The 15,302-nt window shown below is 39.7% G+C and overlaps 1 protein-coding gene and 1 long non-coding RNA gene across 4 annotated transcripts in view; both read left to right on the plus strand.

Moving 5' to 3' along the window:
• The window catches only part of LOC139963533 (folylpolyglutamate synthase, mitochondrial-like), a 50,982-nt gene that overhangs the window by 17,780 nt on the left and 17,900 nt on the right, over nt 1-15,302 (plus strand). For all 3 annotated transcript variants that reach the window (XM_071964378.1, XM_071964376.1, XM_071964377.1), the window contains 5 exons: nt 877-1,041; nt 3,185-3,262; nt 8,585-8,741; nt 14,418-14,549; nt 14,844-15,070. In XM_071964378.1, coding sequence (XP_071820479.1) covers nt 877-1,041; nt 3,185-3,262; nt 8,585-8,741; nt 14,418-14,549; nt 14,844-15,070 — 759 coding nt within the window. The remainder of the gene's footprint in view (nt 1-876; nt 1,042-3,184; nt 3,263-8,584; nt 8,742-14,417; nt 14,550-14,843; nt 15,071-15,302) is intronic.
• Nucleotides 10,758-12,562, plus strand: LOC139963534 (uncharacterized). Its single transcript, XR_011791593.1, has 3 exons — nt 10,758-11,283; nt 12,135-12,489; nt 12,548-12,562. It is a non-coding gene; the product is annotated as an uncharacterized lncRNA (long non-coding RNA).

Below are 15,302 nucleotides of genomic sequence, written 5' to 3' on the forward strand. Positions count from 1 at the left end.
TCAGTGAGGTTTCACCTAATAACATAACAGACTACTGTAGATAGCTGTCAGTGAGGTTCCACTCAATAACATTACAGACCAAATAGCTGTCAGTGAGGTTTCACGTAATAACAGAACAGACCAGATAGCTGTCAGTGAGGTTTCACCTAATAACAGAACAGAACAGACCAGATAGCTGTCAGTGAGGTTTCATGTAATAACAGAACAGATAGTTGTCAGTGAGGTTTCACCTAATAACAGAACAGACCAAATAGCTGTCAGTGAGGTTTCACCTAATAACAGAACACACCAGATAGCTGTCAGTGAGATTTGACCTAATAACAGAACACACCAGATAGCTGTCAGTGATGTTTATGTCCAATGTTTGCTCTGGCAAAAGTGTCATCCATTAAATGATCTATTCTGGTAACTAGCACAACCCTCAGGAATGGCTTGATTTCATACCCTTGCATCTTATATGTTATAATTACATTCACATATATTATTAGACATGAGCATTAAAGATGATGACATGGTATGACTGTAAACAAGAGTGGCCATCAGCTATCTATTATCCAATAAGTTGAAGGTAAAAACTCCTAGCTAAGAGTGATCTAGAAACCAAGTCTTTCAGTTGCTTATTTCACTTTTAAATTCATTCATCAGGAGACATATTGAATTGTGTGTTTATGATGGAATGCCTACTAGTTAATTTCTGGTTCACATTTTCCATTCATTCATCAGGGGACATATTAAATTGTGTGTTTATGATGGAATGCCTACTAGTTAATTTCTGGTTCACATTTTCCATTCATTCATCAGGGGACATATTGAGTTGTGTGTTTATAATGGAATGCCTACCAGGACTAAATAAATGTCAGTTGTTCTTGTTCATAGGTGGATGTAGCTCTTATAGAGGTTGGTATTGGAGGGGAACATGACTGCACAAACATCATCAGGCAACCGACAGTTGTAGGAATAACATCCCTTGGAATGGACCATACTTTCCTACTAGGAGAGACACTGGGTCAAATAGCCTGGCATAAAGCTGGCATCTGCAAGGTTAGTCTTTAACCAGAGAACCACTCCACACAATCAACAAACCTTGGCCAAGTTTGATATATAAACGTTCTTACTGTGATCAAAATTGAATGGTTGAAGACTGAGATCAAAATTTTCTTCAGCATTTTGTGCAAACTACATCCTGGCAAATGGCAAAGGTAATTGATTTTCAAACTTGATGAAGTTTTGTGAATGTAATTAACAACGGCAGGGTGAGTGTTATCATGATGACGAATGAGTTGGTGATGTGGTTGTTTCTGTTTGAAATGTACTAATCATTAATCCACCAAGGGGAAATAATAATCTCTAAATGCATTTGCAATTAATAAATCTGTGAATTCAAAGAGTATATTGACAGCTATGTTGATATTCCAGTTGCAGCACATTCCCAGGACAAATAAATATAATAACAAAAACAAATAAGCTTTTGATGAGCATGTACCATGATAAAGTCAATGAGCATTTTCTGCGGTCCTTTTCAATTAGCTTTGATGAGCATGTACAATGCCATGATAAATCAAAGAGCACCTTCTGTGTTTCCATGGCAGGAGAATAGCTGTTGTAACACAACCAGCTGCATGGCTGTGTTTCAATGGCAGAAGAGGAGTTGTAACAAAACCAGCTGCATGGCTGTGTTTCAATGGCAGAAGAGGAGTTGTAACAAAACCAGCTGCATGGCTGTGTTTCAATGGCAGAAGAGGAGTTGTAACAAAACCAGCTGCATGGCTGTGTTTCAATGGCAGGAGAATAGCTGTTGTAACACAACCAGCTGCATGGCTGTGTTTCAATTGCAGAAGAGGAGTTGTAACAAAACCAGCTGCATGGCTGTGTTTCAATGGCAGAAGAGGAGTTGTAACAAAACCAGCTGCATGGCTGTGTTTCAATGGCAGGAGAATAGCTGTTGTAACACAACCAGCTGCATGGCTGTGTTTCAATTGCAGAAGAGGAGTTGTAACACAACCAGCTGCATGGCTGTGTTTCAATGGCAGGAGAATAGCTGTTGTAACACAACCAGCTGCATGGCTGTGTTTCAATGGCAGGAGAATAGCTGTTGTAACACAACCAGCTGCATGGCTGTGTTTCAATGGCAGGAGAATAGCTGTTGTAACACAACCAGCTGCATGGCTGTGTTTCAATGGCAGGAGAAAAGCAGTTGTAACACAACCAGCTGCATGACTGTGTTTCAATGGCAGGAGAATAGCTGTTGTAACACAACCAGCTGCATGGCTGTGTTTCAGTGGCAGAAGAGGAGTTCACAACCAGCTGCATGGTTGTGTTTTCATTGCAGAAGAGGAGTTCTAACACAACCAGCTGCTTGGCTGTGTTTCCATGGCAGGAGAATAGCTGAACACAGAACCAGCTGCATGACTGTTTCAATGGCAGAAGAAGAGTTGTTGTAACACAACCAGCTGCATGGCTGTGTTTCTGTGGTAGAAGAGGAGTTGTAACACAACCAGCTGCATGGTTGTGTTTCCATGGCAGGAGAATAGCTGAACACACAACCAGCTGCATGGCTGTGTTTCAATGGCAGAAGAAGAGCTGTTGTAACACAACCAGCTGCATGGCTGTGTTTCTGTGGTAGAAGAGGAGTTGTAACACAACCAGCTGCTTGGCTGTGTTTCCATGGCAGGAGAATAGCTGAACACACAACCAGCTGCATGGCTGTGTTTCAATGGCAGAAGAAGAGCTGTTGTAACACAACCAGCTGCATGGCTGTGTTTCAATGGCATGAGAATAGCTGTCGTAACACAACCAGCTGCATGGCAGTATATTATTCGTTTGATTTTTGAGATGTTCCTAGAATGACTCAAAGAATATATGCATGTCATATGGATGGCAATTCAATGTGCTATATGACCAAAATGTTGTATTAACTTGATAAAATTGTACACACATAAGCAGAATCTCAAGTAAGCTTGCTGGGAAACCAGTTTTAGTTCCGAAACCATTGTTTGGTTTCGATGCTAATCGTAACCTATGCATTCATGATGGCGTATATGTATGTGTGTGTTCAGAGAGTCTACCTGATGGAAAAGTAAGGACAGATTACACCAAAAAATGTAAATCTATTAGCTTATGATTCGTATGAAGTTACAGAAAGGTTTGTGTTAACTATTTTGTTCATTCATTTTGTATTCTACAGCCTGGGAAGCCAGTTTTTACAGTACCACAGCCGGAGGAAGCTATGAAAGTTGTTCAAGACAGAGCTAAGGAGATTGGTGTAAGTAAATGAATTCACCCCATCTCAAATAACCTTTGTCAAACAAAGAGTAGCATACCAGTGCATTGTAACAAACTGAGAAACTCAAAATATCAGGATGGAAATGTGTTGTCAGCCCCTCCTCTCTCAGACTGTTGAATTCACTCCATCTAACTAATTATCTAACTAATTATGACTAACAGCATCGGGTTGGGAAGCCCAACCATGCAGGGCTTGTTACGCACTTGAAGAAGCAGGATGGTAGATATAACATTATAAGAGCAGAGGTTTAGCAATTGTTCATCACCAAATCAACCAAGTCAAAAGACAACTGTAATGGTGAGATAACCCTGGATACTAAATCATGGTCTGTGAGACCCTAACCAACAAAGAATACTAACCATGTAGCCTAACAATGGTGGATACAACCCTCGTTTAGTCTCCATGTAACCCACAGACACTTTAGATACTGTTTTTCAAAAAGCTTCTACTTCAATGCATATCCTGCTCAAAGGGCAGATTAAGAAGCCCACAGGATCCATATGGTTAGGATACAATATCTTCTACTTCAATGCATATCCTGCTGAAAGGGCAGATTAAGAAGCCCACAGGACCTATATGGTTAGGATACAATATCTTCTACTTCAATGCATATCCTGCTGAAAGGGCAGATTAAGAAGCCCACAGGACCTATATGGTTAGGATACAATATCTTCTACTTCAATGCATATCCTGCTGAAAGGGCAGATTAAGAAGCCCACAGGACCTATATGGTTAGGATACAATATCTTCTACTTCAATGCATATCCTGCTCAAAGGGCAGATTAAGAAGCCCACAGGACCTATATGGTTAGGATACAATATCTTCTACTTCAATGCATATCCTGCTCAAAGGGCAGATTAAGAGCCCACAGGAGCTTTATGGTTAGGATACAATATCTTCTACTTCAATGCATATCCTGCTGAAAGGGCAGATTAAGAAGCCCACAGGACCTATATGGTTAGGATACAATATCTTCTACTTCAATGCATACCCTGCTCAAAGGGCAGATTAAGAAGCCCACAGGATCCATATGGTTAGGATACAATATCTTCTACTTCAATGCATATCCTGCTCAAAGGGCAGATTAAGAAGCCCACAGGACCTATATGGTTAGGATACAATATCTTCTACTTCAATGCATATCCTGCTGAAAGGGCAGATTAAGAAGCCCACAGGACCTATATGGTTAGGATACAATATCTTCTACTTCAATGCATATCCTGCTCAAAGGGCAGATTAAGAAGCCCACAGGACCTATATGGTTAGGATACAATATCTTCTACTTCAATGCATATCCTGCTCAAAGGGCAGATTAAGAAGCCCACAGGACCTATATGGTTAGGATACAATATCTTCTACTTCAATGCATACCCTGCTCAAAGGGTAGTTTAAGAAGCCCACAAGACCTATATGGTTAGGATACAATATCTTCTACTTCAATGCATATCCTGCTGAAAGGGCAGATTAAGAAGCCCACAGGACCTATATGGTTAGGATACAATATCTTCTACTTCAATGCATATCCTGCTCAAAGGGTAGATTAAGAAGCCCACAGGACCTATATGGTTAGGATACAATATCTTCTACTTCAATGCATACCCTGCTCAAAGGGCAGATTAAGAAGCCCACAGGACCTATATGGTTAGGATACAATATCTTCTACTTCAATGCATATCCTGCTCAAAGGGCAGATTAAGAAGCCCACAAGACCTATATGGTTAGGATACAATATCTTCTACTTCAATGCATATCCTGCTGAAAGGGCAGATTAAGAAGCCCACAGGACCTATATGGTTAGGATACAATATCTTCTACTTCAATGCATATCCTGCTCAAAGGGTAGATTAAGAAGCCCACAGGACCTATATGGTTAGGATACAATATCTTCTACTTCAATGCATACCCTGCTCAAAGGGCAGATTAAGAAGCCCACAGGACCTATATGGTTAGGATACAATATCTTCTACTTCAATGCATATCCTGCTGAAAGGGCAGATTAAGAAGCCCACAAGACCTATATGGTTAGGATACAATATCTTCTACTTCAATGCATATCCTGCTGAAAGGGCAGATTAAGAAGCCCACAGGACCTATATGGTTAGGATACAATATCTTCTACTTCAATGCATATCCTGCTCAAAGGGCAGATTAAGAAGCCCACAGGACCTATATGGTTAGGATACAATATCTTCTACTTCAATGCATATCCTGCTCAAAGGGCAGATTAAGAGCCCACAGGAGCTTTATGGTTAGGATACAATATCTTCTACTTCAATGCATATCCTGCTGAAAGGGCAGATTAAGAAGCCCACAGGACCTATATGGTTAGGATACAATATCTTCTACTTCAATGCATACCCTGCTCAAAGGGCAGATTAAGAAGCCCACAGGATCCATATGGTTAGGATACAATATCTTCTACTTCAATGCATATCCTGCTCAAAGGGCAGATTAAGAAGCCCACAGGACCTATATGGTTAGGATACAATATCTTCTACTTCAATGCATATCCTGCTGAAAGGGCAGATTAAGAAGCCCACAGGACCTATATGGTTAGGATACAATATCTTCTACTTCAATGCATATCCTGCTCAAAGGGCAGATTAAGAAGCCCACAGGACCTATATGGTTAGGATACAATATCTTCTACTTCAATGCATATCCTGCTCAAAGGGCAGATTAAGAAGCCCACAGGACCTATATGGTTAGGATACAATATCTTCTACTTCAATGCATACCCTGCTCAAAGGGTAGTTTAAGAAGCCCACAAGACCTATATGGTTAGGATACAATATCTTCTACTTCAATGCATATCCTGCTGAAAGGGCAGATTAAGAAGCCCACAGGACCTATATGGTTAGGATACAATATCTTCTACTTCAATGCATATCCTGCTCAAAGGGTAGATTAAGAAGCCCACAGGACCTATATGGTTAGGATACAATATCTTCTACTTCAATGCATACCCTGCTCAAAGGGCAGATTAAGAAGCCCACAGGACCTATATGGTTAGGATACAATATCTTCTACTTCAATGCATATCCTGCTCAAAGGGCAGATTAAGAAGCCCACAAGACCTATATGGTTAGGATACAATATCTTCTACTTCAATGCATATCCTGCTGAAAGGGCAGATTAAGAAGCCCACAGGACCTATATGGTTAGGATACAATATCTTCTACTTCAATGCATATCCTGCTCAAAGGGTAGATTAAGAAGCCCACAGGACCTATATGGTTAGGATACAATATCTTCTACTTCAATGCATACCCTGCTCAAAGGGCAGATTAAGAAGCCCACAGGACCTATATGGTTAGGATACAATATCTTCTACTTCAATGCATATCCTGCTGAAAGGGCAGATTAAGAAGCCCACAAGACCTATATGGTTAGGATACAATATCTTCTACTTCAATGCATATCCTGCTGAAAGGGCAGATTAAGAAGCCCACAGGACCTATATGGTTAGGATACAATATCTTCTACTTCAATGGATATCCTGTTCAAAGGGCAGATTAAGAGCCCACAGGAGCTTTATGGTTAGGATACAATATCTTCTACTTCAATGCATACCCTGCTCAAAGGGCAGTTTAAGAAGCCCACAGGACCTATATGGTTAGGATACAATATCTTCTACTTCAATGCATATCCTGTTCAAAGGGCAGATTAAGAGCCCACAGGACTGGAGGACACCACAATTAGGGAGCACAGCCTCTAGGGGTGCAGTGTAATGGACGTTGTGTTTATTAATAGTAAGTCCTGGAAGTTTCTCAGTAATGTATCATACAGACTGGTTTGTGATCTTAACATCGTAATGGACGTTGTGTTTATTAAATAGTAAGTCCTGGAAGTTTCTCAGTAATGTATCATACAGACTGGTTTGTGATCTTAACATCGTAATGGACGTTGTGTTTATTAAATAGTAAGTCCTGGTAGTTTCTCAGTAATTTATGGTACAGACTGGTGTGTGAACTTAACAGTGTAATAGTGAAGTCGTTAAACTTATGACATAAACTGTATGTAAAAGACTGTTGATAACATCTTCAACAGTAGTTCTTAACCTTTTGAGGATATTGTGTTAGCACTTATGTTGTGTTTACATGGTATTAATTTATATGACATCAATGAGTCACTTGTGCTTAAATTTTATGTCTTTCCTCATGTATTAAAATGTTTATTTCATGTATTGGGGATGGTTTTTGAAAATATGAATAGAAAAACAAAAAGAAAGTAAAATGTTTCATATCCTTGTGGCACTGTGACATCATAAATGTAGAAAATGACAGTTCTCTGGCACAACTTGTAGACTAGGATATCTATCAAATAGAACAACATTTGACTTAGGTGTTGGGGGAGTTCCAAACAGAACAACATTTTACTTAGGTGTTTGGGGGAGTACCAAACAGAACAACATTTTTCTTAGGTGTTGGGGGAGTTCCAAACAGAACAACATTTTACTTGTGATGATAATGTGGTGATATTACTGGTGATGGCAATGCTGTTTGTCTTTGCTTATGATTTCACTACACATTGAGGATGTGATGATAATGTGATACTATAACTGGAGATGGCAATGTGATGATAATGTGGTGCTATATCTGGAGATGGCAATGCTGTTTGTCTTTGCTTATGATTTCACTACATATTGAGGATGTGATGGTAATGTGGTACTATAACTGGAGATGGCAATGTGATGATAATGTGGTGCTATAACTGGCGATGGCAATGCTGTTTGTCTTTGCTTATGATTTCACTACACATTGAGGATGTGATGATAATGTGGTGCTATAACTGGGGATGGCAATGTGATGATAATGTGGTGCTATAACTGGGGATGGCAATGTGATGATAATGTGGTGCTATAACTGGAAATGGCAATGTGATGATAATGTGGTGCTATAACTGGAGATGGCAATGTGATGATAATGTGGTGCTATAACTGGAGATGGCAATGTGATGATAATGTGGTGCTATAACTGGGGATGGCAATGTGATGATAATGTGGTGCTATAACTGGAGATGGCAATGTGATGATAATGTGGTGCTATAACTGGAGATGGCAATGTGATGATAATGTGGTGCTATAACTGGAGATGGCAATGTGATGATAATGTGGTGCTATAACTGGGGATGGCCATGTGATGATAATGTGATACTATAACTGGTGATGGCAATGTGATGATAATGTGGTGCTATAACTGGGGATGGCAATGTGATGATAATGTGGTGCTATAACTGGAGATGGCAATGTGATGATAATGTGGTGCTATAACTGGAGATGCTTTTTGTCTTTGCTTTAGGCTCCACTCCGTTGTGCAGTTTCATTGGAAAAGAATCATTTTGGAGAACATTCCATTCAGCTTGGATTGGCTGGCGAACATCAACGTGTCAACGCGTCACTAGCCATTCACCTTTGTGCTAGTTTTCTTGAGAATATAAAAGCAGAATGTTTCCAAGGTATGTTCCTTCCTAATGGTCTCTTGGCTGATCAGACTATTGTAAGCTGGTGAGAGAATCACTGTAGATAAAGTAATCCTTTAGCCTTGTCTCAATGTAGTAGGAGTTTATGAAACTATGCAAGTTATCTTCAAGGTTATAAGTAACAATTGTAAATTAATTTAGGATTAACTTTTTTGAGAGTGTATAAAGGCGCCACGAAATGTAACACTGTTAAAAATGTCGGAAGCATCAAGAAGTTCTTGTAACACACAGATATTACAAACATTTTAACCTGATGAAGTGTTCTTTTCTCACGATTCAAGGGTCCAATTATTCTCCTTTCTATGTTTTATGCTTATGTAAGGTTTTTTTTTTGTTCGGCCAATAGTAAAATGTAATTCGAAAAATAGAACATTTTGAGAAACAAACCCCAGGGACGTCAAATCTCACTTCCCGGGCCGGACACATACTTGTACTTGCAGGGCAAAGCTTGTTCCTGCAAGGAGCAAGATAACACACTTTATAAGGTTCCTGTGAGATTGCTTAGGCCAGAGCAGATACAAGGTGTGACCATGGTGTGTAGCACCCGTTTACCTACTTTAGTAAATTACTATGGAATTATATGCGGTGTGGGGAATATGAAACAAATAAAGATGAAAGCGTACATGCGGGAAGTTTGAGATAAAGGATGATGGGAAACGAGTGGGGGTGGGGGAGGAGTGCACATATGAGAGAAGAGATAGTCTCTTGTGATAAAGATCTGATTTACTTGCCCTCACCCTTCTTCCCCTCCCCTCTCACAATCTTCCCCGCATGGTTACGACACGTAGTTAAAGTAATGGGGAGCTGACATTTCTTTCTGCTCAGATGTATTTTGTTTGTCAAAATATGTTGTAAACTCCATTAACTGACTTTTCAAGTATCCATTCGTTATGCTACAGTATCTTTCAACCATTCTATTGATTCTTTAAGTCCATCGATTAAGGCTGGGAGAACAGATTGCATAACAATGACTGTTTTATGAAACAATGGTTTATTACGGTGAGAAATCACTGAAAGTATATTTTGGCCATTTAACAATATACAGAACCTCATTAGTTATCACTGAATTTGGTTGTTAGGTGTACAGACTGCATTTAGTATTCACAGAAGAAAGATGGAAAATGTTAATTTGCACTGAAATCAACTGTAGAAGCACTAGACCCAGCTTGCGATATATGGCTTACATGCAAAGTCACAGATGTAAAAGAGGGAGAACTTTTCAAATGGAAAAATTATGACACTTCGGACTGGTTAAAGGAATCCTTTGTAAGAAATCCATTACAAAAAGGAAGTGTCAAATTAAGCTTGGAGATTAATCTCAGCATTGTATCAAAAAGGAGAAGATGTGACCATTAGGGAAGCAGATGGAACATCTGGTGAAAATGTTGTGATCGAGGAGAACGATCCATTTGGATCTGTGGTAAGTTAAGTGATTTATTTAGATATTTTATAAGAATACTGACATACTGCTAAGCAATCACAGGCTTAGGAGCATTGAGTTAAATAAACCTGGAGCAATCCTGTCAATGGACAAGCGTACTATGCATGGAAGATCATGTGATTTGTTCCAGGGTGGTACCACCCTGAGATTTTCCTATATCAGTTCGAGAATTGTAACGTTACTTACACACAGTATAGATAGGCCAAGAAGAGTTTTGTAAGGTAGATGGTTTTACTCTCATATCGGTGTACGGTACAGTATCTCAACGCCATTTTCATAAATCTAACATGGTTACATGTTGTCTGAGCACTGCTGTATTGTATGAAATCAGTGTGAATCTTTTACACCCTTAGACACATCAAATGAACTGTTCGATCATTGTCTAGGAGAGTATCATTAATTTGTAAAATATTAGTTTAAGGCTAAATTTACGTACTAGTTTGGAATATACGCGGTGACATATTGCCTTCAAGTGACCAATTCATCGTGGGGGGGGGGGGGGGAGGAGGGGCTGAGGTGGAGTTCTCAGTTAAGTTTTGTTGAAAAGTAGCAAAGTCTTCCGCAAATGTGGGATTGATCTTGAAAGTTAATTGATTTTATTAATGAGGGCTAAGAGAGTTTACAACATATAGGCTAATATAATATCCCTTTAGCGTCAGATTGGTGCGCTGCCGACCGATCCTGAAAAGGAAAAGTGCTTAAAGAGTGATATTGGTCACAACATAATGTCGATGTTTGTCTTCATAAATGCAGATGCAAGATTTCAAAAGAAAATTAAAGTATGAGTGGCTGAGGGAATCTCCCAAGGACGTTTCAATGCCTCTTCAAATTGCTGCCATCCAGATGCTGTAGCCACCAAGACCACCCTTACAAGAGACTGTTGGCACACAAAAGACAGCTGGACCCGATGTTCAGGGTTCTCCGAGGGCCACAAGTACAGCACCAACAGCACCATTGGCAGGTATTGAAAACCAGACTACCCCATCCCAGGTACAACATGGAAACAAACACAGGCAACAACACCACACAACACCGAGACCACCAAAGAAAACGAAAACAACGTTCGTAAAAAAGAAGGTAATTATCATACTTATACTCAATCTTTCTTTCTACATACATGAAAGCTTTTCAGCCTCACATTTATTGGCACTGTGTAAATTTACGGTTGAAACTGTAAATTGACTGTGACTTTATTGATTTTAGGGTATTGTTTGTTCTTTTGGATTTAGCCCGTGTTCGTAGGTTTGGTGGATAAGTTACACACAACTTCAGTTCTTCACAACTTCAAGTGAGTGTGAAAACAGAGTGATGTTGGGGATCGTATATAAACTTAAATCGGTCAAACAAAGGAAATGCCTAAAACGGGGACCAGGTAGCAATGTGTTTGCGCAGTAGAGTATCCACATTACTGTACAGAAGAGAATAATAGTAGTCATTTGCCCGAAAATTAAAATCGCTTGGCGCCAGTTTTTACTACTGGTTTAAAAACATTTCCAGTTATCAGTAAGGAGTAAATATATTTAATTTTTTTAATCTGATATCAACCTTAACAAAATTTCAATGACTGTCATATAATATAGATGCAAAGGAATCCTTCTGATCAAACTTTTTTTGAAAAATTTTTAATCAATTGCGCTTCACCATGCTGGAGAAATCACACACTAAAGTCTCATTGACTTTGTCGTGCGTGTCGCTTGAAATTCGACTTGCTGTAGTGTGGCTAATGAGTTGCTGCATCATGCTCAGTTGAGGACTTCTGGTGAAATGATACTACAAAACACCTTACTTGAAGTAGTAACTCCAATTAGGGAACCATATAACTGTACAGCTAGCAGAACTAAAACGATTCCCGAAAGTTGAATAACTTTACATGCTGATTTTGGAAATATTTAATATATTTATATTTTTCATTTATAACTTGTTCACAGATCGCTTCCAGAATAGTAATAGGGGAGGCTGCACCTGGAGACAACCACACAGGTAGTGAACCAATGGTAACCGGACTGTGCTGGTCAAGCCACACCTAGAGACAACCACACAGGTACTGAACCCATGGCTCCTGACTGTGCTGGCCAAGCCACACCTGGAGATGACCACACAGTTACTGAACCAATGGTAACTGGACTGTGCTGGTCAAGCCACACCTAGAGACAACCACCCAGGTACTGAACCAATGGCTCCACACTGTGCTGGTCAAGCCACACCTGGAGACAACCACACAGGTACTGAACCAATGGTAACCGGACTGTGCTGGCCAAGCCACACCTGGAGACAACCACCCAGGTACTGAACCAATGGCTCCAAACTGCTGGCCAAGCCACACCTGGAGACAACCACACAGGTACTGAACCAATGGCTCCAAACTGCTGGCCAAGCCACACCTGGAGACAACCACACACAGACCGAACCAATGGCTCTGCACTGTGCTGGCAAAGGCATGATGGCATTACTTGATGTGGTGGAAAACATGTCATCTGCGGGAACTCCACCAAAGTTTCTGGAAGAATGGCTCAAGGACACTCCACCTCTTACGTGCTAAGCGATTTGCAACGCCCTATTTGAAAGGCTTGAAGACAAATTTTATGTTCACATGGGAAGTTAGAACTTCTGCTTCAGCAGCAACAGGACCAACTGAAGAAGCAGGAAAGTAATATAAAGGTATTGAGGGAATGACTCTCAGAGCACGCGACTTCTGTAGAGCACCCTTCAGAAGTTGATCCTACACCGTCAGAAAAAGATAATTCTATTTCACAATTATTATCTAGCCCCTCAGACGTTCACATCACCCAATATGTTCAGCTTGAGAAAATGATGATAAAATGCGACCAGGATAGGGTGATAATGGCTTAAAAGCTTATTTCGCATTTCTTTTCAATCCATGAAAGGGTTAATGGAAATACTTCCACTAAGGGAAACAAGCAGGTCAGCTTGATATTAACAGGCTGTGTGAGATAAGGAGGTTGATGTTTTCTCATGTCCTGCTCCACAGGCAGAAGTGAGTGAGTGGAAGATGTTGGGTGCCACAATAGATTTAAGAAATAGATATTTAAGGCACACCGTCTGTGCAAAGCAGGTGTAAATACGTTAATTACTGATGGTAAGGGGGGCGGGGGGGTATAGTGTTATGTGTTATAGGCATTTGATTCATAATTTAAACCACAACAGAACTTCCTTTCATAGTAATGAACTATCAATGTATGAGTGATCATTCTTATTGTGATAACTGGTCATGAAGAAAACAAAGAAATAACTTTAAATACGGATGGTTGAGGGGGACAGGGGGGGGGTTGGTTAAGATAAATCTCTCAGATATTTGTGTTTCCTTTATTTATCATGTATGAGTAATTATGAGTGAATATTCATAGTTTTCTTCATGATAGGCCAAAACTGACGAGTTTTCCCCAAAATTGGGTTAGTTCCCAGAGCTCTATAGTCATTGATTCATGTTTTAGACAACAAGAGAACTTTATTTCATATTAAAGAACTATCAAAGTAAACGTGAGTTTCATAGTGTTATAGTGTTTGTGATAACTGGTCATTAAGAAAATAAAGAAATAACAATGTTCCTTAAAACTGTCTTTCATTTCTTTCTGTAACGGCTTGCCCGAAAAATATAAACAACATTTTTTGCGCGCTACACGTTCGTTCAATATGTTAGTTATTGGGGAAGCCGTTACAATAATTATGATATTAATAATATAAGTGTAACCATTGAAAAACACATTGCAAATTATTTTTCTTTCAGTAGGTGCCCGCAAAATTCTCAGCTATTGCCCGTATTTTCATAAAAATATTTGGTTGGGGGAAGCAGCCCCCTCAGCCCCCCCCTTCCTACGCCTATGCTTGGGCCACCCACTAATCCCTTATCCTCTTACAAAATGGATTAATATATTGTGGCACGTTTTCAGGGTAGTAACAACTCTCTGTTTTTAGGTTTCTTTTGCTGGCTCAGAATGGAATGCAAATTACAGTAACAGGTGTCTGGCCTGTGAGCAGAACCATGACATGACCTAGATTCCCAGGGCAGTCAATTCTGCGCGGCACCTGCAGTTGGGATACCTGTCTGGAAATACATAAAGCACAGGTGCAGTATTTGGTTAGCACGTTTTTGTAGCAAATAAACACAGCAACAGCAGTGTACATAAATGTTGTAAGTTGGTTTGGCAACATTTCCAACTTCAATGTGGTTTGATCTTTTGATATTTATATAGTTGTTCCTGACATCAAACCACAAACTGCCAAGCGGGTAAAACTGGATGAGACGTCTGCAGATGAAAGAGTTGCTGATGATCTTGGAATATTGTTAGCCCAACCAATTGTGTTACCAGAAAGCTTTATAACAGGTAGAGTATCTTGGAGGCATTATACTATATGTAGATGTACATATAACAACAAGATGTGCAATTTATTTAAGATAGTCTCTGTTCCAAGTATGACCTATCTGGTAAGTAGGTGGCCTTTATTAGGAACATTCCACGATGTTGAGTGTCTCTATTGAACTGTAACATTGCAACACTTTATTTCAACCAAAGGTAAAACTCATGACATGATTTCTCTTTCCTAATGTAACAAGTCAAGCTGTATATGTAAAGACACTTCAGCTTTGTTTGATTAAATTCTTTTTCATCTCTGTTAAGGTCTTCGTGAATGTTACTGGGCTGGCAGGAACCAATCCTTTACCCATGGTCGAGTCACTTATTACATTGATGGTGCCCATACAATACGTAGCATTGAAGCTTGCAGAAGATGGTTTCTAGATGAAACATTCAAGGAGAGACAGAATCTCGGAGACAATGTAGCTAAAATACTAGTGTTTAATTCTACTGGCAAGAGGGATTCTATAGCCTTATTGAAGCCATTAATGGTGAGACAGTTTGGATTATCTCATATCTTGAGCACACTGATTGTTAACAGAATGTTGGAGATAATGTAGCTAAAATACTAGTGTTTAATTCTACTGGCAAGAGGGATTCTATAGCCTTATTGAAGCCATTAATGGTGAGACAGTTTGGATTATCTCATATCTTGAGCACACAGATTGTTGACAGAGTTACTGCGTGGCAGTCTTCTTGACTCAAGCGTATAACTTTTCTTGA

The sequence above is a fragment of the Apostichopus japonicus genome, chromosome 22 (assembly GCF_037975245.1).
Source record: "Apostichopus japonicus isolate 1M-3 chromosome 22, ASM3797524v1, whole genome shotgun sequence".
NCBI classification, from domain to species: domain Eukaryota; kingdom Metazoa; phylum Echinodermata; class Holothuroidea; order Aspidochirotida; family Stichopodidae; genus Apostichopus; species Apostichopus japonicus.